This window comes from Crinia signifera, chromosome 4 (assembly GCF_055691185.1).
Source record: "Crinia signifera chromosome 4, ASM5569118v1, whole genome shotgun sequence".
In the NCBI taxonomy this organism is placed as follows: Eukaryota; Metazoa; Chordata; class Amphibia; order Anura; family Myobatrachidae; genus Crinia; species Crinia signifera.
The window spans coordinates 174,056,341-174,082,573 of NC_139220.1; the positions used below are offsets into that span (position 1 = coordinate 174,056,341).

Below are 26,233 nucleotides of genomic sequence, written 5' to 3' on the forward strand. Positions count from 1 at the left end.
TGTCTTGTGCTTTGTATTAATATGATTACTACATTTATATTTTCCACTGTTCTGTGAAATGTCAGGAACCAGAATTTGATTTGCACTGTAATTGCATTATACCTATTAGTGTTTGTGCTTCCTCCACAGGGCTGGTTGTACAAGACTTGACCAGATTGAATTTCTTTGATAAATCCATACGAAGAGATATAATATTTCATAGTATTCATGATGCTGTGATCCACTGCAAGTTTAGATCATCCTCTTTAGCTCTAGCGTCTTCAGAAGAGCAAGTTCTCAGCTCTGATACACAAAGCCAGATCTGATATCGATTTCCACAGAGGACAATGCAATAAGCTTTTAAAATGTTGCCTCAGATTATAATACGTTTCTAAAATCACAGGGAACTCCCTGTTTGATAAGGTACTATGTGCCGCTTTTTGTTTAATCAGATTGTTGATTGGTTCTACTCATTAGCCTGTTTGACATCATTTATATACACACAATTACTGTGTAAATTACGTGGCGTATGTGTAGAGGATAAATGATTTCATTGTAGATGCTTATTTATACATTTATTAGGGGTGTAAAACCTTGGTCTTCTAATGGTACAGAGGTTCTTTTAAATAAAAATGCCCCTATTTTTATGATCCCATACTGTACTGCTGTTGGTACCAGATGGGGAATTAAGGGCTATTGGGAGAGAAAAGAGAATTGTTCATAGTTTATTATGTCTGATTGGGAGAATGAATGTGGAGTTGGAGAGAATTCATTTATAAATCCACAGATGCTGCCTTTTACAGGAACTGCATAGCAGCCCGAACAATAGATGGGTTCATGTTTGATGACAGTATATATTGTATTCTCTTATCAAAATATCTTCCCATCGAACCTTACTGAATGTTTTCTATTTTATTGTAACTTGGCAATAGGGAAACTCAACTCTACATCAGTTTAAAAAGGAAAAACAAAACCTTGGCGATTGTTTCCATTCATATAGTTTTAGATTTCTTGAATTCAAATATTCTAGTGTGATCTCATGGTTAACCAAATCTATAAGTATAAGCCTAAACTTTTTTTTTTTTTTTTTATCTTGAATATTAGCAATGTTTTGAGTAGCCACCAAAGTTCTTATTTTTAAGTTGCTTTCTTTGCCGTGTGCTTTGCTTTTGACATATTTATCAGTGGTGTCCATATGTTAGATCTTTGATCATATTGATTTCCCCGTTTTGTTAACATGTTCTCAGAGGGCACCTGTCCATTGAGCAGTGTTGGAAGGTGAGAAGCAGTCCATGCTGCATTATTCATGTACTCAGGTGTGTAAAACTTCTTCTATATACAAAGCACTACAGGAAGGTGTTTTATGCATTCAGATAACATTATTTATGAAGTTTAGATAAGGCACTGTAATGACATCTCATTGCTTGTACGTGAAATTGAAGTTACTTTCTGCATTTGAGAAGCAATAGGTCATTCTTCTAGGTCTCCTGTTCTGTTACTGCTGACTTTTTGTATTGTACTTCATGGTCATTTTCATATTGCCTCATCATCATTAACAAAAGTTGCAGCTTGTTTGGCTCCATCTTGCTTTTAATTTTTTAGCTTTGCATATTTTTAGTTATTTTTAAAAGGGGGATATTGCACTTATGATGTTTTACACCTAGGAGGCTCGGTCATGGATTGAAAGGGGAGAGTAGATGCAGCAAAGGACATTAAGGGCACGAAGAGGGGAATTGCAGCCATAACAGAGCACAAATTGCCTATTTAGAAAGAATGACTTGCCGGATATCAACGCCTGGTGAATGTTGCACACTGCATACGAGCCATTTACTGTGTCTAAAGCTGGCTTACTAGTTGGCTTGTTGTAATGATAACCTGGCAGTATGTGGGAGCAAATCATAATTACTTGTTTGCTTCCACACCCTGAAGAGCTGCAAAAATGGTTGGTCCTACTAATTGGGAAAATAACATGCCTACTTGTCATATTACAATGATTAGTTGGGAAAATCGCAGACTATGACATCCAATGTCTGACTACTTTTCCATCATATCCATCTCTACCAGCTGTGCTGCCTGTCAAGGGTGTATGCCTCAGTCCTCCTGGTTTGTATTGTTTACACCAATCCACAGTAGCACCATCATTTTCCCTTGACGACCCCTGCGCGATTGAAGAAGTACTATGCCAGTACACTGTGCTAGCATAAGATACAGGAACACCTGCTTATTGATCTAACCAAAAGGATATATATTATCTTTGTGTATAATAAAATTCCACTTGGCTATTTTGCTTTCTACTTGGGAGCAGTGTGCAACTATGTTTTGCCTAATATCATTTTGTGGTATTTTTTGGATCAGCCATCTTAAGCCCTTTCAGGATTGTTTACATAACATCACCAACTCATCAGTCGGTGCTAAAGCTGTAGAATACAGTATGTCCCACAGCAATTAATCTTAAGAGTTTAAACCCCTTTTGTGGGTACCCTCTGTATTCTTTAATGCTTGTTAAGTATTTCTTTGTTTTGAGACACTTCTCGTAGAGCAGTATGGCTATAAAGTGGATTAATAGCTGTAGGAACAAACTCAGGGTCTCATACCATAGTCCTTTTAATTAATTTCAGAATTGTACAATATAAGTATAGCCGCTTCAGTACCTCACATTAAATTGAAATAGGTATTTGTTGTTTAAGATTCTAGGTTCCATTCTGATGCTCATCAGTAGATCTATATTATAGACAATGTGCCCTTTACTAGTAAAATTGCTAATTAAAACTAACAAACTAAAAAGCCTTATAACTTCCGTGCAACTGTGACTCAAATTTTTATTTATTTTTGTTTGTTACCATGACAGTAGTTTTTATTCATGTGTTAACTAATGTTAATGTTTTTTTTTTTTGTGTACGTGTTAAGGAATTTGGGAGCTTTATGTATTAACTGGCATCTGTTACACTTAGTAATGTTTTAAATGTAGTAATGCTTCTAGTTGCTAATTAGTTATTATGTGGTTTCTTTGTTGCTGGTCAGTTATTTTAGTATTTTGTGTGGGCAAGCCAAAACAGGAAGACAAAGATTGTGGGGAAGACATGCTTGTTGCTGCCATTTTGTTACTAAAGATATCTGGTGCCACACTGTGAATATACAGATTTTATATAAAATGCATAGGTATGTCTGTCTTCTGGTACTTTTATACAAACATATAGGTCATTGCACTTCAATGTATTTTGCAACACACAATAGATGAGAAACATCACCAAGACTAATGAAACCTTGTGCGCATTCTGTATCCCCTCACTAGATTGTATGTGGACAAAAAGGTCATATGGCTTAGAATGGAATCCAAACATTGTTCTGGTTGATGGATCTACAGTGAAAAAAATTTCTTCACATTTTTTATTCACTGAGGATAATATTAAATAAATCAATAAATCAATAGTTTTTTTTTTTTTAAATGAGACCCCACAGTTTGAAATATAGGCCTCTACCAAACGGTTGAGAAATCCGTTTATGAGAAACTTTTTTTTTCAGTGCGGACCTCAAAGGGTTAAAGCAGGGTTGGGAAACCTCATGCCCGGGGGCTGTGTGCGGCCCCGTAGCTGATCTGGGTGACCTGCCCTGCGGCTTTGCCGAGAATCAAGTACAGGGGAATTCTCGCGAGAAGTCGGTAGTTCTTGCATGATTCCTCTTAATCAACAGCAGTCCTATTCAGTGGCAGCCGCCATAGCGTAGGTTGGCTGCAGCAGGACAATTTGTACGAGAAATTTTTACATATGGCCCCCGAACTATTTTTTTCCCCCATATAAACGGCCCTTGGCACAAAAAGGTTCCCCACCCCTGGGTTAAAGGGCTAAAAACTATTTTGATCGGGAAATATTAGCAGATATTTCTCATGAAAAGTAATTTGTTATTTTTGTAGGTGATTAGGATTACTTCAATAACACACTATATTATAGGCATACACCATTTAAAAATATATTTAGATCAGTTAATGTATTAAATTATTGTGCTGCATGAGCAAATCATTAAGTCTATTGTGGGCCACAGATAATAAAATGTGCTGTATCTATTAAAATACAGAAAAATTTATGATTATGAGGTTAGACTATGAAGTTAAGGTGCCCATAGACGTTGCGATAACAGCGTGCAATGCGACGCGTTATCGAGCGCATCGGAAGGCATGCATTTTCATGTGATGCGTTCCGCGGGCAGTACAAAAAGTATGTGCAGCACATACTTTTTGTACTGTGGGAGCGCGCATCGCAGGCTTCTCATCGCAACGTGTATGGGAGCCTTTAACATTAGAGGAGTTCATTAAGAGATCCACAGGTGGAGCTCATTATTTAATTTGTGATTCTATGAGGAGATCTGGAAAACATGTTCCATGTGGGGTCCTGAGGACAAAGTTTGAGAACCTGTGCAATATTAAGCTAAACGTTGGATATTTCACAATTAGATGTTTTAGAAATGCTTACATAGTGTTAGCAAGTTCTGAATTACACCCATGTGATATTATGCTCAATCACTAAAGCAGAAGTGTCATGGGAATACCCTGTGAGATTAACTTATATCCGCCTGATGTGCCCTAGTAGTAGGAATGTGAAAGGAGCATAGGTGACATCACCCATCTCCTCTGCCAGTTTAAGTAATACAATACTAACTCTCCCAGTTTGGGTAGACCAGACCCAACTTAAGGACCATGACCCCATCTCTTGAGCAGCAGGAGGGGTGCACAACAGTGAGTTAGACTGTTTTTAGGTAATGGGAACTGGATGAGGGCTTTTCAGATGAATGAAAAGGGACTAGGGCATTTTCAGCAAAGTCTGTCCCATTTTAAACCAAAGGTTGTGTGGTGTGCAATACAAAGTTACAGTAGTATCAATTTACAGATGTTACATAATTGGTATTTCTTTCCTAGTGATAAAGTAGCTTCCCATACATATTAATGTCATGCCTCAATTTTCTATAACAGTTTTGGGTCTGTATTTTTCCCTGACCAGAAGTACATCTCATTTGAACTGTTTAAAAAATAAATATTAACATTTTGCTTGGGCCCAGCAGACATTCTGTAAAAATAAAACACCTAGGTTTTTAGAAAAAAAACCATCGGGCACAAACACTAGTGCGGTCACACTTATGGAATAACGGGATGGTCGGGGAAGAAATGGTTGGCAGCTCCCAATTAGCAAATTGGATATATTTGCAAACTAGATACAGGGGAAAACAAGGAGTGTGTACTGGTAACTATACACACTATGGCGCTCTCTGGTTGTGTATAGTTACCAGTACACACTCCTTATTCTGTAAAAATGAACACTTTCCTGATACATAAGGTTAACACCTCTAATCATTAAGTAGTTTAAGATTGAAAATAAGGTACTTATGTATTAGCACAGCGCCCAATTAGCATACGCACGGCCCGTTTTTACATGCGATGCAATCTCACTAGTTAATTTATTCACTGCACCCTGACCACATCACACGCAAAATCAAATGAGTTTTTTTTTGTGCGTTGCAAATTAGCACAACACCCCCAGTGTACATGTGTATGTGATGCAATGGGATTTAGCACACCCCCACTATCCACATCAGCCTGAAGCGTGGCAAGCGGACGCGGAACAAGTGCGATCGCATTCGATTGTGTGTGTGTGTGATGCGGTCAGGGTGCAGTGAATAAATTAACTAGTGAGATCGCATTGCACGCCACAAAAACAGGCCATGCGATTTCACTACGCAGAATAGCCCACTAAGCAAATAGAGTAGTGGGTGCCGTGCTAATACACAAGTACCAAAGATAAAAAAAATGCATTGTTTAGGGCAATAGTAACAATAATAGTTGTACAGACTGAGAAGGTGCAGTTTACAATTGAGCCGGTTACTTTGCAGCATCATTACACATTGAATGGCTAAAATCATGCAATGTGATCTGCTTACTTTATTTTACTACTGCAAGAAAAGTGCCAAATGCATTACATAAACACTTCATTTTTTTATTTTTAAAAAGGAGGTATCGTGGTTCTGCAGCAGGAAATATTTAATGGGTATATTGTATTAATGTACAAGGTCAGGTGTAGATTTGATTTTTTAATAGTAAGACCAACTTATGGTACATTTATTAATTTATGTCATTGTCATATTTATAGAACAGTTTGTGGACTGAGTTTATGAAAAAAAAAAAACCCCAAAAAAACAAAATACTATATATTGCACAAACATTAAGGCTGATGGACTTTAAAAATCTCATCTTAAAAGTGCATTTGTTTACATCTAATTTTAGAAACCCATAAGGAAATGGTTTACAGCAGTTGACTTTAGTGATTAAGGGGGGTATTCAATGTCGGTCGACCTCCCGCAGCCATCTCCCGACGGGGGAGATGGCTGCGGGGCCCTATTCAATGCTGTCTTCCGACAGCATTGAACAGGGGTTCTCCGCAGAACAAGCCCGACATCACAAGCCGTCGGGCTCGTTCTGCCAAGAAAAGCCGGAAATAGGCGAGCTCCCTGCCGGAGCTCGTCTATTTCAGTCCTCAACTTGCGGCCACGCCCCCTTCTCACCGCTCGGCGGCCGGGACATTGAATCCGACCGCCAAGTAAAGCGAGAACGGGACAGGGGCACGGCTGGATAATAATCCAATCGGGCAATGATTGAACAGTGTATGGCTGCAACCAGTCAGTTATAAGTCTGTTAGACATGCAAAATCATTCAACATGGATGATAGAGCCAAATGCAGAAAAAGTAATGAAAGCACTTGCCCAACAACAGAGTATTGTGACATTCTCTAATACTTAGGAAATTGTCAAGATAGTTACACAAAACAGAGAACAATGCAATAGTAGGGGTAGTGTATCTAGAGGAAGACTCCACCAGTATGTATAAGCATTGCGGGGTAATCCCCACAAGGCTTATACATACTGGTGGAGGCTTCCTCTAGATACACTACCCCTTCTACACCAATCTCTTGATTAATTTAATCAAACAGTCAATAGAGTGCCCCAACAAAAAGAGTCCTTTTTCTCTCTTCCCTTCTCTAACTGATCTCACTCTCATGGGTGCACCTCCACACATGCTATTTGTTTAAACAATACAATTGTTTACTCTTATTGTTATTATTTGTGGACTACCATACTTGTATTTAAGTAGCTAAAGATTTCCTACGCTTGTGCACTTGTTTTTTCCATTTCCCCATTCCTTTACAAACAAAACAATGCAATAGTGTAATATATATATAAAAAAAAATTTCATTCACACACTATTTAGTTGGATATGACAAACCATCCACTATTGTTGGACAATGCAAAGTGCGGGTAACATTTTCTGCATTTTTATATTTTTGGTGACATTTCTGTAATACCTTTGGTGTGCAGTGCCATAGTGGCCGATAGATCCAATAATCGGTTGCCATTTGGCAGGATATGTGTTGCTGTGGCTAGTATTTCCCCTTGTTTCTTCACAGGGAAAGGGGAAAGCAGATAACATGAATATACACTGAAAAGTTAGTGTATAGCCACAATATCCGATTGGTGTCGGTCTCACAGGCATTTTATCTTACAGTATATGCCTAGCATATATGGGGAGTGAACAGTTAGTAATATGATCCAGGTGTTTTGCAGATACTTTCCTACATTTTCTTTCTTCATAAAAAATAAAGACCAGCTTTAATCATAGTACTACAGTTGCTTTACCTAACATCTAATTTTTCTTCTTTTGTTCAAAATGTTATGTTTACCTAAATATTGTTGGAAAAATGCTAGTGTATTTTATTTGCTGATAGTATATTTTTATAGATATATATTTTTATGTTAAATACTATAAGTAAAATTGTCTTAATAGCAAATATTACTATTTGCTCTGGTGACAAATTATGAACAATAATGTTTTCACAAATCAAAATAAAGTGGATTTGACAGCATAAAACAAAGTGTCTTACTGTGCTTTCTTTGTTAGTCTGACATATAAATGGATACCATTACACACACACACAAAGCAAATAGAAGCATACACAGGATCTACTTAATATTTTATTTATAATCACAAATTTGAATTGGCTTTCTACCTAACTTACAACACAACTATAGGTAATTATTTAATGAAATAAAAAAAAATTTTTTTTTTACTTGGGCCAACATACTCCTTTTTAGTCGCCAATACCTGGATGTGACTATGGAGGTTGTGGCCTGACAACATTTTTTCCATCTGTACAGTTTCACAGAATTAGTTGTAGGTCATGTATCTGGGTGTAGCACTGAATTTTGCATAGGACTTAATGACCTTGTTTACAGCCTCCAAAAAGTCTTTCTCTGTTGCAATTTTGCGACGTGCTCTGATAGCAAACATTCCTGCTTCAGTGCATACACTACGGATTTCGGCACCTAGATGGCAGAAACATGAGAACAAAATGTAACATCTATATTTTAGCAGACAAACTGCATATATAACTGTAGATCAATCTTAATAGTATGCATATAGTAATATGTTTTATACTTCTAAAACAGCAACAAACATCCGTATAAAAAAAAGAGAATACATTACCTGTGCTGTTTGGACACAGCCGCGCAAGCAGCTCAAATCTAATATCTCTCTCAACACTCATGGAACGAGCATGAATCTTAAATATATGTGTACGTCCCTAAAAAAAAAAAAAAAAAAAAAAAGTTTTATGGGTTGTCATGCAAATACAAATATTTTCTTGTACGGTTTATCATGGAATAAATGCAAATTCAAGAAATACATAATGTGAAATTAGAATATTTATGGCAATCAGTTGCCTTATAAGACAATTGTCCATTTATATTGGAGGAAAGCAAGACTTGGCAATGTGCCACAGAATAAAAAGTAAGGTACTTGTATTAGACAGCTACCAATAAATATCACACAGGGGCATTAAACTTGCAATCCGACAGTTATTGTGGTACTACACATACCAGAATGTCCTGCAAGGATTGCCATTAGGTCATGCTAAAACTGGCAGGACATGATGGGATGTGTAGTTCCACAATAGCTGGAGGGCAACATGGCCCGTTAAGCAGCTTTTGAGTGCCCATAAATGGAAAATAATTGCTCCATTAAAGTATTTATATTTAAACTATATTAAAACATACAATTAAACAAGGTCAGAACATACATAAAATCAGTTTCTCATGGAAATGTTAGGTAATGCAAAAAAAAAAAAAAAAAAAAAGATAAATAGTTATTTATCAGCATACAAAAACTGATATTTTTTTTTTTTTAAATCAGTGCACATGTTTATACAAAGCGCAAGGAGTAAAAAATTAGTCTCATAATACTCCTTAGAATTATAAGGATGTACAATATAAAGCTGTACCAAATCTCCTCTTTCAGCATAACAGAAGATAAGTAACTTCATCCATCAAGTGCAGAGCAATTTACATTCGTAACCAGAGAATACAAAGTCTTGTGATCAAACGTTCTAGAACATCTTTACCTCTCGTTTATTAATTCATGAAGTTCCACAGAAGTTTTCTTTTTAAACTATGATTAAATACATCAAAAGCCATATTTACCTCAAGATCAGGTAAACTGAATTCAATTTTTCGGTCTAGTCTTCCAGGCCTCATCAGGGCTGGATCCAAAGTGTCAGGCCTATTTGTGGCCATCAATACTTTTATATTTCCTCTGGGATCAAAACCATCCAACTGATTGATTAGCTCCAGCATAGTTCTCTGGACTTCATTGTCACCCCCAGCTCCATCATCAAAACGGGCTCCTAACAACAAGAATTGGATAATTAAAACAATGCTGTGTTTGCTTTCAATGTTTTGTGGCTCAATAGTGCCTGTGCAAATTTCCTTCTAAATGGCACACTTTTTTAAATGTAACTTTATATCCTTTTAAATAAAAACTTTATATACCCCTTTAACAAGCAATAAAATAGAGAGACTACAATCTTCTGAAGGTTCCATCACGTACAGGAATAGACTATTGGAAAGCAGGTTTTCAGCCACAGGATTTATATCCTGGAGGATAGGGAATACCTACATTTGGTGACCTTTCATAATTAGCACAAAGAGGTGCTGCTCCACAGTGCAAGAAACCATGGTAGTTACTTGGCCAGGATATACCATAACATCTGGAGAGGTTTTTTTCAGTGTGTGAAAATATGGTCTATCTGTCCAGATTTCTATAGGATGGATTGTAAGAATCAGAACTTTTTTCTAAAAGGGAACTAGCAATTGTTTCAGCAGTATAGACTTTCTTAGAGTGTATACTGCAAAAACTACATTTTATTCTTAATAGTTCCTTGATATTTACATTTAGGGCTTTATACTCTGCAACATCCACATTTTGAACCAATAGAGCCAGTGGACTATAAATGCTAACATGTAGGGCAGTCTTATTTTCTGACATTTCTACTTCAATAAGAGCACAGTGACCCTCGCCCATCAATCACCGTGCTTATTCTTTCTTGAGAAAGAGACAGCTTTTAGAAATAAACCTTTACCAAATAATATATTGCCTATTGCAGTGGTTCCCAAACTGTGTGCCGTGGTGCCCTGGGTTGGTGGTCCAAGACCAATTCAAGTTTTTTAAGCCAATTATAATAGTTAAATTGTGGACAAACAGAAGGGAATCCTGTCCATTACCAGATTTCTAAGGATGTGAAACAATTTATTTAACCTAATATTTGTTTCGGACTTTCTCCATGAGAAATCTTTAGCCTAAGGGTTCCGCAAAAATATTTTTTATGATTCGGGGTGCCGTGATTCAAAAACTTTGGGAACCCCTGGCCTATTGGATAACTCTACAATAACAATTTAAAACCTGTGGGCAAACAAGAAGTATAGATCAATGGTTCCAAAAACTTGACTAAGTAAATATAGCAACCTGGGGTTAATTAATAAATGGAATGATATAAAAAAAAAAAAAAAAAAAAAACCTAAAAATTTACATCATTATATAAATTAGGTTACGTTTTATTTATGTCAAAAATTTAAATACAATTATGTTATTGTGTTTAGGAAAAAGTGTCCTTGTGTTACCAATACATACCACCAATAGCATCAATTTCATCAAAGAAAATAAGGCAGGCTTTTTTTGTCCTGGCCATCTCAAACAATTCACGCACCATGCGAGCTCCCTGGGGGGGAAACAAAAATAAACAGCAACTTCACAATTCTAGAATGGAAATAAAAAAAATCCTTCAGTTTGTTTGGGCACCATGTTATACAAGTTGAATACCAAAGAAAATTTTTTTTTTTTTATGGCAAGGTTGTAGAAGTAATAATTCAAATAATAAAAAGAATCTATGCATAGTAAAGGGAATTTCTTGCCTCTCCAACGTATTTCTGGACCAGTTCTGAGCCAATGACTCTGATGAAGCAGGCATCAGTCCTGTTAGCAACAGCACGAGCGCAAAGAGTCTTTCCCGTTCCTGGAGGGCCGAACAGAAGCACTCCTTTGGGGGGCTCAATGCCCAAATTGACAAATCGCTCAGGCTAAAGATATTGAAAAAAAATTATTATAACATTCATCGAATCAACATAAATGGAGCAGATTTTGTGGTGTGTGCAGTTTAAATTTAAAAATGGCACCGTCTTAACCCAGCAGGCAACCACCACAACATCACAGAATGAACAAGGTGTATTCACTTACATGGAGCAAAGGAGTTTCCACAACTTCTCTTAACTTTTCTATCTGCTCTTTGCAGCCTCCAACATCACTGTAAGTCACATCTGGTTTCTCTTCCACCTATGCAGGAAGACATACAGTGCTGTTAATATACTGCAAGGACAACCATTAACATTTAATTTTACTCATTGAAAAACATTACCTGCATCATAGTCACTGTGGGATCAATTTTTGGAGGCAATGGTATATGGATCTGGTACTTGTTTCTGTCCACACTGCATACAAAGATAGATGTGGAATATAGAATTGAGAATCGGTTATCTTCCTATGGTTACTTATAAGAAACCAATGTCACAGATTAACCAAATACATTATTTAAAATACATATAAAAAAAAAAAAAAAAAAATCACATGCCAATGGATTGTTGTTAATACTGCTTACCCAACTCGCATTCCTTCCTCTATATCAGTAGGGGCAACCTGGTCACTGAGGTCTACCACAAATTTCGCAAACTGCTTCACATTTATTATGTACTTTGGATCCTCAGAGTCAGCATTTATTATTTTTGTACATCTAAAAAGAAAAAGGAGGGAAACAAAAATGAAAACTACTAATAATACTTCATCTGATAACATATGTAAGCAAGTTACCAACAAATATAAGAACTGGCAAATTTACCATATTTGCTACAATGAATAAAATACTTCAAGTGAAACAGTCTTAAATTTAAACTAAGTTTGACCAAGATCCCTAGCAGTAAAAAGCTGAATGACTAAATTAGAAATGTGGTACAATAGGTAGCAATTCATGTGCTATAAAAGCCAGATGCAACGCAGCTTGAGACAGTGAGCACTCAGCTTATGTCACAAGTGTATAAATAGCTTTATACTTGTAATGGGAACGTAAAGTAAGGAGGAATACTGTGGATCAGTACCTGGCCACCTGAAGTGGTTGTTCACTCTGGAGAGTTTGTTTATCAGCAGCCAAATCCCACAGGGCTGGGGGAGCAAGTCCGGTGTCAGATTCCTTAATACCTACAATAAATACAGAGGACAGGTGTAAACAGGGAGTTCTTCCTGCACTGGAGTACACAGCACTATGAGGAACAGAACTGCTTGTTGAAAACATCATGCTGCATTACTATCCACACATACATGAGTTGCTCCTGATAATATTGCAGCTTTGCAAAGGTAATACTGGACAAGGAAAGGTGAGAAACTAAACATATCTGCTAGATTCTATGACCTAGTGAAATATTAATACACAGAATGCTAGTAAATTGCAAATGGATAGAATTCAATCAATCATAAATCCTGTAAATTCTGCTACCAACGTATAAAGGCCCCCCATACACTACAACAATCTAGGGGCTCCGATACAATGGGCTTGGGAACTACCATCGGATCTAAAACATATAGGATTTGCCACTTTTCGCCCAATTTCTTGGCCCGCGTAAAATCGGGCAATATTGCAGAAGTTTATGGCCAGCTTTAGGGATACTTTAAACACAGTCTCACAGGAGACACTAGATAGAAAAAAAGAAAAAAAAAAATACCTCTGCTATGTTATAGGTTCTGTTATACAATGCCATTTTATTGTAGAATTCTTAAAGCGGTTTTGTTACCTAATTCCCCTCTTAGTGATAAGATATAAACAAACCTGTGAGTTCATTAATTTTCTTAAGAAGTTGCTGTATATCATCTTCAACTTGTTTAATTTGACGAGAATATGTGCTTTGTCCCTGCAAAAACAAGATCAGTGGTTTTACTATTTAACAAGCTTAGTATATAATTACCTGTACGATTAAACATGATAAACAGTGAGTCTATGCCCTCCATGCCATTCTCCTTATAGTTACCAACTACAACAGCTCACATTGCTTATATGAAGCATATAAATGCATAACTTACACAGCACAAACTTTCAACTTGTCCACTCCAGCAATAAAATCAAACCCTTTAGCCTCAAAATGATAAATAAGTAGATTTTGAGTCATGAATAAGGTTGACAGAAGGGTTTTAGGAGAGAAAGGGTTTATATGAAAAAGACCTCTAAGCATTTTAATCCGTATCTCGAGAAGCTGCTTGTACAGACAATAAGAAACTGTAAGGAAAATAAAATAAACTGACATTTTAATTGAGACTTCCAAACCCATTATCACTCTTTAGAAGCAAGGAAATATGGATGCCAGAAGAACATATAGTGTAGAACTGCTACTTCAGTGAAGTTATTTGTAATGTTTCCATAATCCTTACCTTTAATCAACAAACTTGACTAGTTATGCAATATCTACACAATAAATATAAAAAATGGTACTACCTCATCTTTGCGGCCATCACTCCGCTAGATACGTTAGCTGCTAGTCTGAAAGCAATTGCTAAGGTCTGGCCACCTGTCTCCGAAAAGGTACTTTCACACCACCACCCTGTATTACCTTTAGTAAAGTTGTGGTGAGCGAAGCGAGCTCCGAAGCCCGAAGCATGGTGAGCGAAGCAAGCCAGCGAGGGGACCATGATGCTTAGCAGTACCGAACGTTAAGTTCCATAGCGTAAGCTTAAAATATTTAATTGAATGTCTAATACTGTGACCCCTCCCCAGTTTGCTTGTATAAGTTACACACGCTTTGGTACTTCCTCATCTTTGCGGCCACCGCTTAAACCAGTTACGTTAGCCACTTTCAGAATAGCAATATCGTCCGCTCGCCGTGCTTACTTTACTAATGGTAATAGACCAGGGTGATGCGCCGTACTAAGTTCTGTAGTGTAAGCGGTGGCCGCAGTAATGAGGAAGTGCCCACACTTTTTTTTTGGGGGGGGGGATTAGCAGTCACAGAGTCTGGTAGCAGCTAGGACTAGATGTATTTTGGGTACTTATATGTTAGTTGGGCGCCCACTAAGCTATTTGCTTAGTTTTCCGTGGGGCTTGCTACGCTAGTCACGCTTCGGGCTCGCCACACTAAATAAATTCGATTCCATGCCAACATGGATAGTGGGGGTATGAGCGTACTAACTATAGTGGGCGCCCAACTTAAGGTGCCCATACACTAGTAAGATTTATCTTCAGATCTGGCTGGTTGGAACAAAAACCTGGTTATGGATGAGTGACAGTTTGTCAGTTTTCCAGCATTTCCAAGCAAATGGTCAACTGTCATTTGCTCTCATCCATAACCATTTTTTTGTTCCAACCAGACAGATCTACAGATAAATCTGCGTGTGTATGGCCACCTTAACATGTAAGTACCGTATTTTGTGACTGCCAATAAACATCTACAATATACACGTCCAGATAACAGCTGTCACAACAAAGTAACTTACATAGGTTTTCAGCAAGGCAATGTCTCCCTCATCCAGCGCTGAAATGAAGAAAATAAGAATTAGTAGGGTGACACGACAGGACGGCCCAGACCGCCAGCCTGCCCCGCACACACCCGACTCCTACTGCCCAGCATGGACGCACCCAGTACCCGGGTACTTGCTGTGGATCGCTGCTATATGTGCCGGCATTAAACGGTTGCATCTTCCTATCAGGCACCGGTAATAACGGGGCACCACTGTGTCACAGATCCGGCAATGCCGGGACCACATACCACCCTGCTCACCCCGTATAGGCTTATCCTCCTTCTCCTCCTCCTTTGTCTTCCGCTGGTCGGCACCTAGGTAGTCCGGCATGTTGCTGGTGAGCTGCGCAAACACTGAGCCTGAGCCACCGGTGGGGAATAGTCGGAAACCCAGCAGCAGCTATTACACAGCAATCCAGACGCAATTTCCGGGGTTGACCGGAATCGAAATCCGCGTCACTGGTGCGCTGCATACTCTACAGCACTAGAGGAAGCACAGTGTTATTCCTACCGTGTCCTCACTCAGCCACATGTTTGCGGAGACATTCAGCTGCTGTTTTTACAGTTTATAGTGTTGAGAATTATCATGGAAAAGAATAGATGTAAATTTACATGTCACCTTTAATACTTGCGTGTGTATTAGATCTTTTCATCAAGCTGAGAAAAGTAGTATTTGGGCTTGTCTCTGATACGGTCATGAGGTCTCTACAGTAACTAGGTCGACAAGCATTGGGCCAGGGGCTGGCTGGCAAATTTTAGCCTGGGGGGCAAGTCCAGAGCACTGGCCCATAAGTAGCCCATAAGTAGCGCATTGGTCTAGACACCACATGCTGATCTCCTGCATAAATAAAGAACAGGACACCACAGGCTGTTCTCCTGCATAAATAAAGAACAGGACACCACAGGCTGCTCTCCTGCATAAAGAACACAGCACCACAGGCTGCACCCTTGCGTAAAAGACAGGACACCACAGGCAACTCCCCCTGTTTAATAATCATGCCGTGACATTACAGGCCGCTCTCCCTGTATAAGAAAAGTAATGCCATGATGCCACAGGCTGCTCCCTCTGTATAATAATTTGTGTCATGGCATTACTATTATTATATTATACAGGGGGATCAGCCTGTGGTGTCATGGCATTATTATTATACAGAGGGAGCAGCCTGTGGTGTTATGGCATTACTTTTATATTATACAGGAGGAGCAGCCTGTGGTGTCATGGAATTATTATTATTATACAGAGGGAGCAGCCTGTGGTGTCATGGCATTACTTTTATATTATACAGGGGGAGCAGCCTGTGGTGTCATGGCATTATTATTATTATACAGAGGGAGCAGCCTGTGGTGTCATGGCATAATGCCATGACACCACAGGCTGCTCCCGCTGTACAATAAGAATTATGACACCACAGGCGGCTCCCCCTGTATAATATAAAAGAAATGCCATGACACCACAGGCTGCTCTCTCTGTATTATAATAATAATAATGCAATGACACCACAGGCTGCTTCCGCTGTATAATATAATAATAGTAATGCCATGACACAAATTATTATACATGGGGGAGCAGCCTGTGTCGTCATTGCATTATCATTATACAGAGGGAGCAGCCTGTGGTGTCATGGCATTACTTTTATATTATACAGGGGGAGCAGCCTGTGGTGTCATGGCATTATTATTATTATTATACAGAGGGAGCAGCCTGTGGTGTCATGGCATAATGCCATGACACCACAGGCTGCTCCCCCTGTACAATAATAATTATGACACCACAGGCTGCTCCCCCTGTATAATATAAAAGTAATGCCATGACACCACAGGCTACTCCCTCTGTATAATAATAATGCAATGACACCACAGGCTTCTCCCGCTGTATAATATAATAATAGTAATGCCATGACACCACAGGCTGCTCCCTCTGTATAATAATAGTGCAATGACACCACAGGCTGCTCCCGCTATATAATATAATAATAGTAATGCCATGACACAATTTATTATACAGGGGGAGCAGCCTGTGGCGTCATGGCATTACTTTTATATTATACAGGGGGGAGCAGCCTGTGGTGTCATGGCATTATTATTAAACAGAGGGAGCAGCCTGTGGTGTCATGGCATAATGCTATGACACCACAGGCTGCTCCCCCTGTACAATAATAATTATGACACCACAGGCTGCTCCCCCTGTATAATATAAAAGTAATGCCATGACACCACAGGCTGCTCCCTCTGTATAATAATAATGCAATGACACCACAGGCTGCTCCCGCTGTATAATATAATAATAGTAATGCCATGACACCACAGGCTGCTCCCTTTGTATAATAATAATGCAATGACACCACAGGCTGCTCCCGCTATATAATATAATAATAGTAATGCCATGACACAATTTATTATACAGGGGGAGCAGCCTGTGGCGTCATTGCATTATCATTATACAGAGGGAGCAGCCTGTGGTGTCATGGCATTACTTTTATATTATACAGGGGGGAGCAGGCTGTGGTGTCATGGTATTATTATTATACAGAGGGAGCAGCCTGTGGTGTCATGGCATAATGCCATGACACCACAGGCTGCTCCCCCTGTACAATAATAATTATGACACCACAGGCTGCTCCCCCTGTATAATATAAAAGTAATGCCATGACACCACAGGCTGCTCCGCCTGTATAATATAATAATAGTAATGCAATACAGGGGGAGCAGCCTGTGGTGTCATTGCATTATTATTATTATACAGGAAACAGCAGAAATAGTTTTTTTTTATTCGTGAGTTTAATGCTCACTTACTTTATTTTCTCCCTCTTATCTTGCTGCTGCTGCTGCGGCCTGTCCTGCTGCGGCTCCGGCTGCGACCCCCCGACTTGTCCTGCCGGCGGCCAGCCTTAGTTCCTCTGCAGACGCGTGGGTGGGAGGCATCATCGTCATGACGTCCACTCCACACCCAGCGTCTAAGAGGGAACAGGCGGCCGGGCCCTCCTCCACGTAACCGTGGAGACCGGCAGCCATGTTCCTGTGGCCGCAGTCTTTTAAAAGACTACAGGAACATGGCCGCCGGCAATGCAAAAAAAACTATAAGGCGGCTACGGCCACGGCCCGCAGCACACCTGCCAGAGCGGCCTGGGGGGCAGATGGCACCCTGCCCCCCGGCCCAGCCCGCCCCTGCATTGGGCGTACTTGCCTACCTGACCCTCTCCATGCGGGAGAAAATGCTCTGCATACCTCCCAACTTCTTGGCTGCTGGAATAGGGACACTCGCGCCCGGAAAGGGGCGGGTTCTATGCAAATGAGGGTGTGGCTTAGGCAAATTAGCCGCAACCCCATTTTCGGACGCGAATAGATGCTGTGCGCATGCGCACAGCGTCTATCCAATCAGCTTGGGGGGCTCCCAACTGCCACCCCCTGCAGTGGGACAATGCCGGTCGCGGGTGGGACAGCGGGACAGGACCCGAAAATCGGGACTGTCCCGCTGAAATCGTGACACTTGGGAGGTATGTGCTCTGTTCCTGGACTTCCCTGGTAATGTATGATTGCCATCACCTGTGGTGAAACACCTTTGCCTAGCTCCCCACAGGTGATGGCAATCATACGTTACCAGGGAAGTCCAGGAACAGAGCATTTTCTCCCGCATGGAGAGGGTCAGGTAGGCAAGTATGGCATTGGGTCGACATGCAGCAAGGTCAACATGGGTCAAGGTCGACATGGGAGCATTAGGGTTACCACCTTTTTGTTGAGAGATTCCCGGACATTGGCCCGCCCCTTGACACACCCACCGACCCACCCCAGTCCTGCCCCCAGCCCCGCCCTTTGACCCGCCTTATGTTGATTTTTTTTTTTTAACCTTTGCTTCAATTTCATTCTTGATTTAATGCCAGTTACATGTTGCATCACACACAGTAATGGCCATTACAAGTTATGCCACACATCGTGATGCCCATTACATGTTACGCCATATACCGCAATGGCCATTACACATTATGCCAGGACTCAACAAATTCTTTGCAAATCAGGGATAAAATGGACATTGCGCGCCGCAGACGCGCGTCAAAATTTTCAACATAATGCAGACACACCACACACCCATTACATAGTATACCACATGCCATAATGGCCATTACTTGTTATGCCACACACCATGATGCCCATTATACATTATGCCCATTACTGGTTATGCCAGGACTCAAATATTTTGTAAAGTAGGGACAACATGGACATTGTGCGTCAAAGACATGCGCCAAAAAACTCACTGTAATGCCCATTACATGTTATGCCATACACTGTGATGCCCATTACACATTATGCCCATTACCTGTTATGCCAGGACTGACATTTTCTCTAAAGTAGGGACAACATCGACAGTGTGCGCCGAAGGCGCGCGGCAAAAAAATTCACTGTAATGCCGAATAAATGTCACACACCCATATACATTCCATAATGCCCATTATGTTATGCCACACACTGTAATGCCCATTACACATTATACCAAACACCATAATGCCCATTACGCATTATAGCAAACACCATAATGCCCATTACACGTTATAGCAAACACTGTAATGCTCATTACACATTATGCCACACACTGTAATGCCCATTATATATAATACCACACACCATAAAGCCTATTACATATAAGTGCTGCTTACCTACATGCTCATTGCGGGTTTCATATTTCATGCTCAATGTCAGGGATTGCATGCTCTGTGCCAGGGGGGTACATACACTGCCAAGGGTTACATGCTCATTTGCCATGGTGGTAGAGAGAGGTGAGGCCATGTACTGGCAGGGTGAGTGGTGAGGCCAGGCAGGGGGAGCGGTAAGGCCAGGCAAGGGAAGCGGTAAGGCCAGACATTGGGAGCTGTAAGGCCAGGCATTAATAATTTATTTACTTGCAAGAAAAATAAATCTTCTGACTGACTTTAAGGGGCAGACTAGATGGGCCAAATGGTTCTTATCTGCCTTCAAATTCTATGTTTCTATGACACTAGCGTTAGGTCGACATGGGCTAGGTTGACAGTCAAAAGGTCAACATGGGGTTTTTCAGTTTTTTTTAGCCGACATGTGCCCCGACAGGCGGTATTTCATGCCCCACCATCCGGTTAGGGCGTGGTGGGAGAATAAAATAGTGTGCCGAGCGTAGCAGAGCGATTGCACTTCAAACTGTGTCCATGTCGACTGTGTGAGAGATTTGGGAAATCTCCAGGTTTTTTTTTAAAGCGGCAATCATTTACACTGCAAAACCAGTTTTGCTTTGAATTGTAAATGATTGCCGCTTTAAAAACACTGGGGATTTTTTACCAAATCTCTCACTTTCAGATTCTCTCATCCCATGACATTTCACACTTTGAGGGAAATTTACTAAAGCTGTGTACACACGGTGGGGCGATATATTGCTGAGCACCCTGGTGCCCTTGGGTGGTGGGCACGCACATGCACAGTCTAATGCCGGGCAGAGTCTGGGCACCCGCTCAGACGCTGCCCGACTTCTCCCGTCCTCAGCTCCTGGCCACACCGCCCGCCTGACTCCTCCCCGCACCGCCCTCCCGGCTGCCGGCACACCACACCTCAGGCATTTTTTTTAATAGGGAAGCCAATCTGATAGAGCATTTGTTAATCCCGAATGCCGGATTGAAAAAATACCCTGGGATTGGCTTCCCTAAATGGGCATCTATGGGCGTTCCCAACATAGATGCCCATGTTAAATATTTAACATGGGCAGGGATCACGCCTATCCGGCCAGGATAGGTGTGATCCCTGCTCTACCTCCTGCTGCTACAGAGGCTTCATGGGGACTCGGTGGGGAGTGCAGCTACACAGAACTAGCAGGGAGTGGAACTATGCAGGACCCTGACTGGGGCCCTTATTCTGATCGGTGCGGAAATTCCCGCATGCGGACGGACCGCCGATGTTGATCGTCTGCGCATGTGCAGAGGTCACTCTGCGCATGTGCAGGCGATTTCGCCGCACAGATTCTTTATACGCCGCACAGGGGGCGTAGAGGGGCGTGAGGGGCTACTTAGCCTCATTACCCTATGCATACGCCCCCCGTTTCATGGGCGTTCCCATGCAAACGCGGGGCGTATGCATGGTAATGAGGCCGTGACGCGTGTGTACGGGGCGGGCATCTGACATCGCCGGATGTCAGCTGCCCGCCTCTATACATGATTTCACACGGACAAGTGTCCGTGTGGTCTTGTGTTGCGGGACCTGGTGGAGCGTGCGGCCCTGCATTCGATGTTCGGCGACCATCGAATGCAGGGGCTGCTCCCACCATGGAGGAGGCGTATCCCCGTCCAATTTCATGCGGATCGCCACATATCCGCATACGGACGGCAGGTGGCGATCCGTATGGAAGGCGGGGATTCGCCTGCACGGTTGCGGCCGCATATTCTGATCGGGCCGCACCGATCAGAATAAGGGCCTGGGTTGGAGCTATGTGGGAGTCAGTTGGGGAGTTGGAGCTGATAACACTCAGGCTGATGCTGCAGCTAGAGCAGGCATGTCCAAACTATGGCCCTCCAGCTGTTGTGAAACTACAAGTCCCATCATGCCTTGCCACAGTTTTGCTATTAGGGAATGCTAGAACTATGGCAAGGCATGCTGGGATGTGTAGTTTCACAACAGCTGGAGGGCCATCGTTTGGACATGCCTGAGCTAGAGCAAGAGTGAGTGGCTGTTGCAGTTCCTGGGCCTTCTGAGCCAGTGAGACTGTTTGTATGGTAAGAATTACCGTGTGTGTGTGTGTGTGTGTGTGTGTGTGTGTGTGTGTGTGTGTGTGTGTGTGTGTGTGTGTGTGTGTGTGTGTGTGTGTGTGTGTGTGTGTGTGTGTGAAGAGTCCTTAGGGGGTGTTAAGGGTTAGGCTTTGGAGTGGAGTGGTTAGGGTTAGGTGGCAGGGTACGATTAGGCTCTAGCGGGGAAGGTCAAGATTAGGCTGTGGGGAGGGTAATAGATTGGTGTTATAGAGCGTAGACACAGGATGAGGGAGCACGTCAGTGTGATAGAGGGCAGGCTCTGGGGTGTGGGAGCACATCCGTGTTATAGAGCATGCCAGTGTGACAGAGCACAGGCCAAGGGGTTAGGGAGTGCATCAGTGTGATAGAGCACAGGTTGCAAGGTGATTTAGAAAGAGTTTACTTATACCGCTTTCACACTGCCTAAACGTTTATTACAGTTTTAAATACTATTTAAATACCATTCACATCAGTCAACCCGTTTCAAGGCAGAATATGTATTGCGGGTCTACAGATGTGGTTACGGATCAATATTGTAAAATAACAGTGGTTTTATTCATATGAACAAGTGATAAAAAAGCGCTGTATCATACAATGAAAAGGAGTCAAAGCCTTTAAACCGGTGATGTTAAAGTGGAAGGGAGTTGTAGGGAGCTGGCGTCCCTACTCCCTACAGTGCACAGTACTCCCTGATACCTTAAGTACAGTCCAAAGTCTTAGCGCTGTCCCTCGCCGAAATTTCCGTCCCTCTGTGCCGCTTCCTGGCTAATATTCCTGTCTTCCTCTGAAAAACCTGCACACAGACCGGAGCTCCACAACCGCATACGCTCCGGGTGCCGTCATCATCTGGCGTCCCGGGAACTAGCAGAGGCTGTTTAGAAGCTCCGGCCAGTAGTCAGGCGCCCGCCCCTCTGGGAGATCAGCGAAGCATCGCAACTTCGCCGAATCTCTGCTGACTGACTCCACGGCACCCGACATATTAGCCAGGAAGCGGCACCGAGGGACAGAAACTTCGGCGAGGGACTACTGATGTTGAACAATTTTTAGAGTAACTTCTCTGGTTTAATAGGAAGTTCAATAGCATTGGTAAATCCTCTTTTTAAATTAGCAGTTATATATTCACGTGGGCATGGAGTTAATTCTATAAAGTGTGGCGAGCGGAGCAGGGAAACCATGTGATGCTCCCCCAGCGGCAGTACACTGAATTACGTGGCGCCGGAGGACTGATGTGTGCCACTCTCCCGCCCGCCCTTCAGTGCCCTGTTGCCCGCCCATCACCGCCGGACTGATGTGTGCTGCCAGGGCCGGTGCTAGGCACCGGAGCGCCCCAGGCAGGAAGGGGGGGGGGGCGCCCCGGTGCTCAATCACTTACCCGTGCAATGCTGGCCGCCGCGACACTCCCCAGGGAGGGGGGGGGCTTGCCGGGTCCAGCGATGCGGCGAGCAGCGCCGTGACGTTCCGGGGGGGCGCTTGCCGTGCAATGCCACCGCAACACTCCCCAGGGAGGGGAGGGGGGCTTGCTGGGTCCGGTGCCGTGACTTTCCAGGGGGGGGGGGGGAGTTGCCGGGTGATGCAGGTCGCCACGCCATGAATCTCCCCGGGGATGGGACTGCTTGCTGGGTGATGGGGGGGACCAGCTCCAAACTACCGCCCTCCAGCGGCCGGCGCCCTAGGCAAATGCCTAAGGCTGCCTAGTGGTGGCGCCGGCCCTGTGTGCCGCTCTCCCGGCCACCGCCGGCCGTCCAGTAAGTATGAAGCCAGATATTAGCAGGGTGCCCGGCTACGCTACGCTGACACTGTAGCCTAAGCTACGTTGTCAGCGTAGCCGGGTGCCCTGCTAATATATAAGTACCGAAAGCAAATGTAGCCACTGGGTGCCAAACAGGTGTCCTGCCGTGATGATGGATGCAGTGAGTGCCAAAGTCAGTGAGCCGGGTGGGTGTACTTCAAATAACACTAACACAATTCGCTGATTTCTCTCAGCTTTTTTTAATATAAATTGGGTACTTATATATTAGTTGGGCGCCCAATTAGCATACGTACGATTACTTAGGGAAATCGCATCGCATGCCCCTTAAAGTGGCCGATGCGATGCGATTTTCCTATGTAATTTATTCAATGCTCTCTTAGCCCCGGGGGATCAAATCGCATCGCATCGCACCTCCCGCAAAATCGCATGCGATGTGATTTTATAGGGTGTACAATGCCATGACATTAGGTATACAATAATAGCATTGTATGACATACAAGACATGTATGACATGAGACATGTATGACATGAGACATGTATGACATGAGGTTTTAGGCACCCCCCACTATCCATGCCACTCCGAAGCGGGCTCAGTGGCTCGCTGCGCTCGCCACACTATTTAAAATCAACTCCACGCCGACGTGGATAGTGGGGGTACGAAAAGGTCAGAGGACGCGTTCCGCTGCGCTCGCAACGCTTTGGGGTCGCGTGGATAGTGAGGGGTGCATAAAACATCATTGTATGTCATACAATGCTATTATTGTATACCTAATGTCATGGCATTGTACAGGCCTTGGGGTGATAGTTTGCATAAATCCAACTTTTCTAATTTTTGTAATTGCATCGTTAAGTAATTTATGGACTGTCCTATTCACTGGGATCGCATCGCATGCGATCTGTGTGCGATGCGATGGTACTTGTGCAGTTTCACAGCACCCCTGGCTCCGGATCACACACGATGCAATGCGATTTAGCACACCCCCACTATCCACGTTTAGCACACCCCCACTATCCATGTCACTCCGAAGCGTGGAGAACCCCGTGAGGGGACGCGGTACACTTTCTCCCGACCGGTTCATACCTCCACTATCCACGTCCGAGTGGAGTTGATTTTATGGTACTTATTTCCTAGCACGGCGCCCACGTTCTAGACGGTATGTGTCGGGCCGATATCGCAAGCATTGCATGCATCTTATGTGTTTGTGCGGCATAAGATACATGCGATGCAATCAATGAGATTTTTACATTGGAATCAATTTGAAATGGTCCCTGAGACCCAATTTTACATTTATTCCAATGTAAAAAGCCCCCAAAACCCCAATTTTAATTGCTAACCCCCCCTCATGGGTGAAATGCCCCCCCATTGTTAACACCACCCCACTATTGACGCCAACCCGAAGCGTGGCGAGCGCAGCAAACCTGCGAGGGGCGGCGGTACGCATCCTCTGACCTTTTGATACCCCCACTATCCACGTCGGCGTGGAGTTGATTTTATATAGTGTGGCGAGCCACCGAGCCCGAAGCGTGGCGAGCGGACGCCACGCTTCGGGCTTGCCACACTATATAAAATCAACTCCACGCCGACGTGGATAGTGAGGGTATGAAAAGGTCGGAGGACGCGTACCGCCGCCCCTCGCGGGCTTGCTGTGTTAGACACGCTTCGGGTTGGTGTTTATAGTGCCGGTGGCGTTAACAATGGTTATTGGGGGTTTAATTACGATTTTTATGATATGGCATCTTATGGATCTCATAGATCTTATGCATCTTATGGATTCATAAGATCCATAAGATGAGATCCATAAGATGCGATATTGTACATATAATTAAAAATCTTTTCAATTGTATAGATTGTATGCCTTAATTAAGGCATACAATCTTATGCAATGGGCGCCGTGCTAGGAAATAAGTACCGATTTTATAAAGTGTGGCAAGCCCGAAGAGCGGCGAGCATAGCGAACCCTGCTGAAAAAGGAGCCCGAAGCGTGACGAGCACAGCAAGCCCTGCAAGGGGACGTGGATGCTTGACGTGTATTCCCCGTCCCCTCGCCACACTTCCGCTGGAACATGGATAGTGGGGGTGTGCTAATTCGCATTGTATCGCATGAGATGCAATCCGCAGGCAGGGGTGCCATTAAACTGCACAAGTACCATTGCATCACACACAAATCAGCTTTCTGACCATCACCTCATCTCCTTCTCCCTCACTGCTTCCCCCTCTCCCACCCCTCCTCCCAAGCGCATTGTCTCACGGCATAACGTCAACACACTAGATCTTGCTGCCTTCTCAAACACGCTGTGTCCTCTTCTCGCCCCAATCGCCGTCATGTCCTGCCCGAACCTCGCCGCCTCCACTATAATGACACCCTATCTTTGGCATTGGACTCTGCCTGCCCTCCCTCCTCTATCCCCCTTCGATGCTCCAACCCCCAACCGTGGCACTCGCCTATCAACCGATTCCTTAAAAAGTGGTCTCGCACTGCTGAGCGCTTCTGGAAGAAATCACGCTCCCTCGAGGATTATCTCCATTTCAAATTCATTATTTCCTCCTTCAGCTCTGCCCTTGGTCTGGCCAAGGAATCCTACTTTAAGTCCCTCATCCTTTCCCAATCATCCAACCCCCGCAGGCTCTTTGCCACCTTCAAATCTTTGCTCTCCCCACCTCCTCCAGCTCTTCCGTCCTCCATCGTAGCCGCTGATTTTGCTACCTACTTTTCAACCAAAATCTCCTCTCTCAGGACTGCCATCACTGCTGCCATGACCTCACCCTCTCCCTCCTCCCCTCCCTCCTTCCCACTCCTGTCCTCATTTTACCCCACCACTGCTGCTGAAGTCCACTCTATCCTTCAATCCGCTT

The 26,233-nt window shown here is 42.9% G+C and overlaps 2 protein-coding genes across 2 annotated transcripts in view; one reads left to right on the plus strand and one right to left on the minus strand.

Annotated features, from left to right (window-relative positions):
• Nucleotides 1–7,864, plus strand: part of SLC26A5 (solute carrier family 26 member 5) — an 84,053-nt gene extending 76,189 nt beyond the window's left edge. Inside the window, exon 19 of the mRNA XM_083183021.1 lies at nt 130–7,864. Within this exon, the coding sequence (XP_083039147.1) occupies nt 130–305 (176 nt within the window). The 3' untranslated portion in view covers nt 306–7,864. The remainder of the gene's footprint in view (nt 1–129) is intronic.
• A 112-nt stretch (nt 7,865–7,976) lies between these two features.
• Nucleotides 7,977–15,343, minus strand: PSMC2 (proteasome 26S subunit, ATPase 2). Its single transcript, XM_083183025.1, has 12 exons — nt 15,157–15,343; nt 14,873–14,910; nt 13,218–13,299; nt 12,493–12,592; nt 12,000–12,131; nt 11,760–11,832; nt 11,582–11,677; nt 11,260–11,424; nt 10,979–11,066; nt 9,493–9,695; nt 8,501–8,597; nt 7,977–8,340 (listed from the first exon to the last, which is right to left on the minus strand). The coding sequence occupies exons 1-12, from the start codon at nt 15,224–15,226 to the stop codon at nt 8,183–8,185; spliced, it is 1,302 nt and encodes a 433-aa protein (XP_083039151.1). The 5' UTR covers nt 15,227–15,343; the 3' UTR covers nt 7,977–8,182.
• Nucleotides 15,344–26,233: the final 10,890 nt, after the last annotated feature.

Coding starts and splice junctions, on each gene's coding strand:
- PSMC2 (XM_083183025.1), bottom strand. CDS start 15,226: ATGCCGGACTACCTAGGTGCCGACCAGCGGAAGACAAAGGAGGAGGAG. Junction 12,593..13,217: donor GAAAATTAATGAACTCACAG/GTTTGTTTATAT, acceptor TATTTATTGTAG/GTATTAAGGAATCTGACACC. Junction 11,425..11,581: donor TGGAAACTCCTTTGCTCCAT/GTAAGTGAATAC, acceptor CAATATCTTTAG/CCTGAGCGATTTGTCAATTT.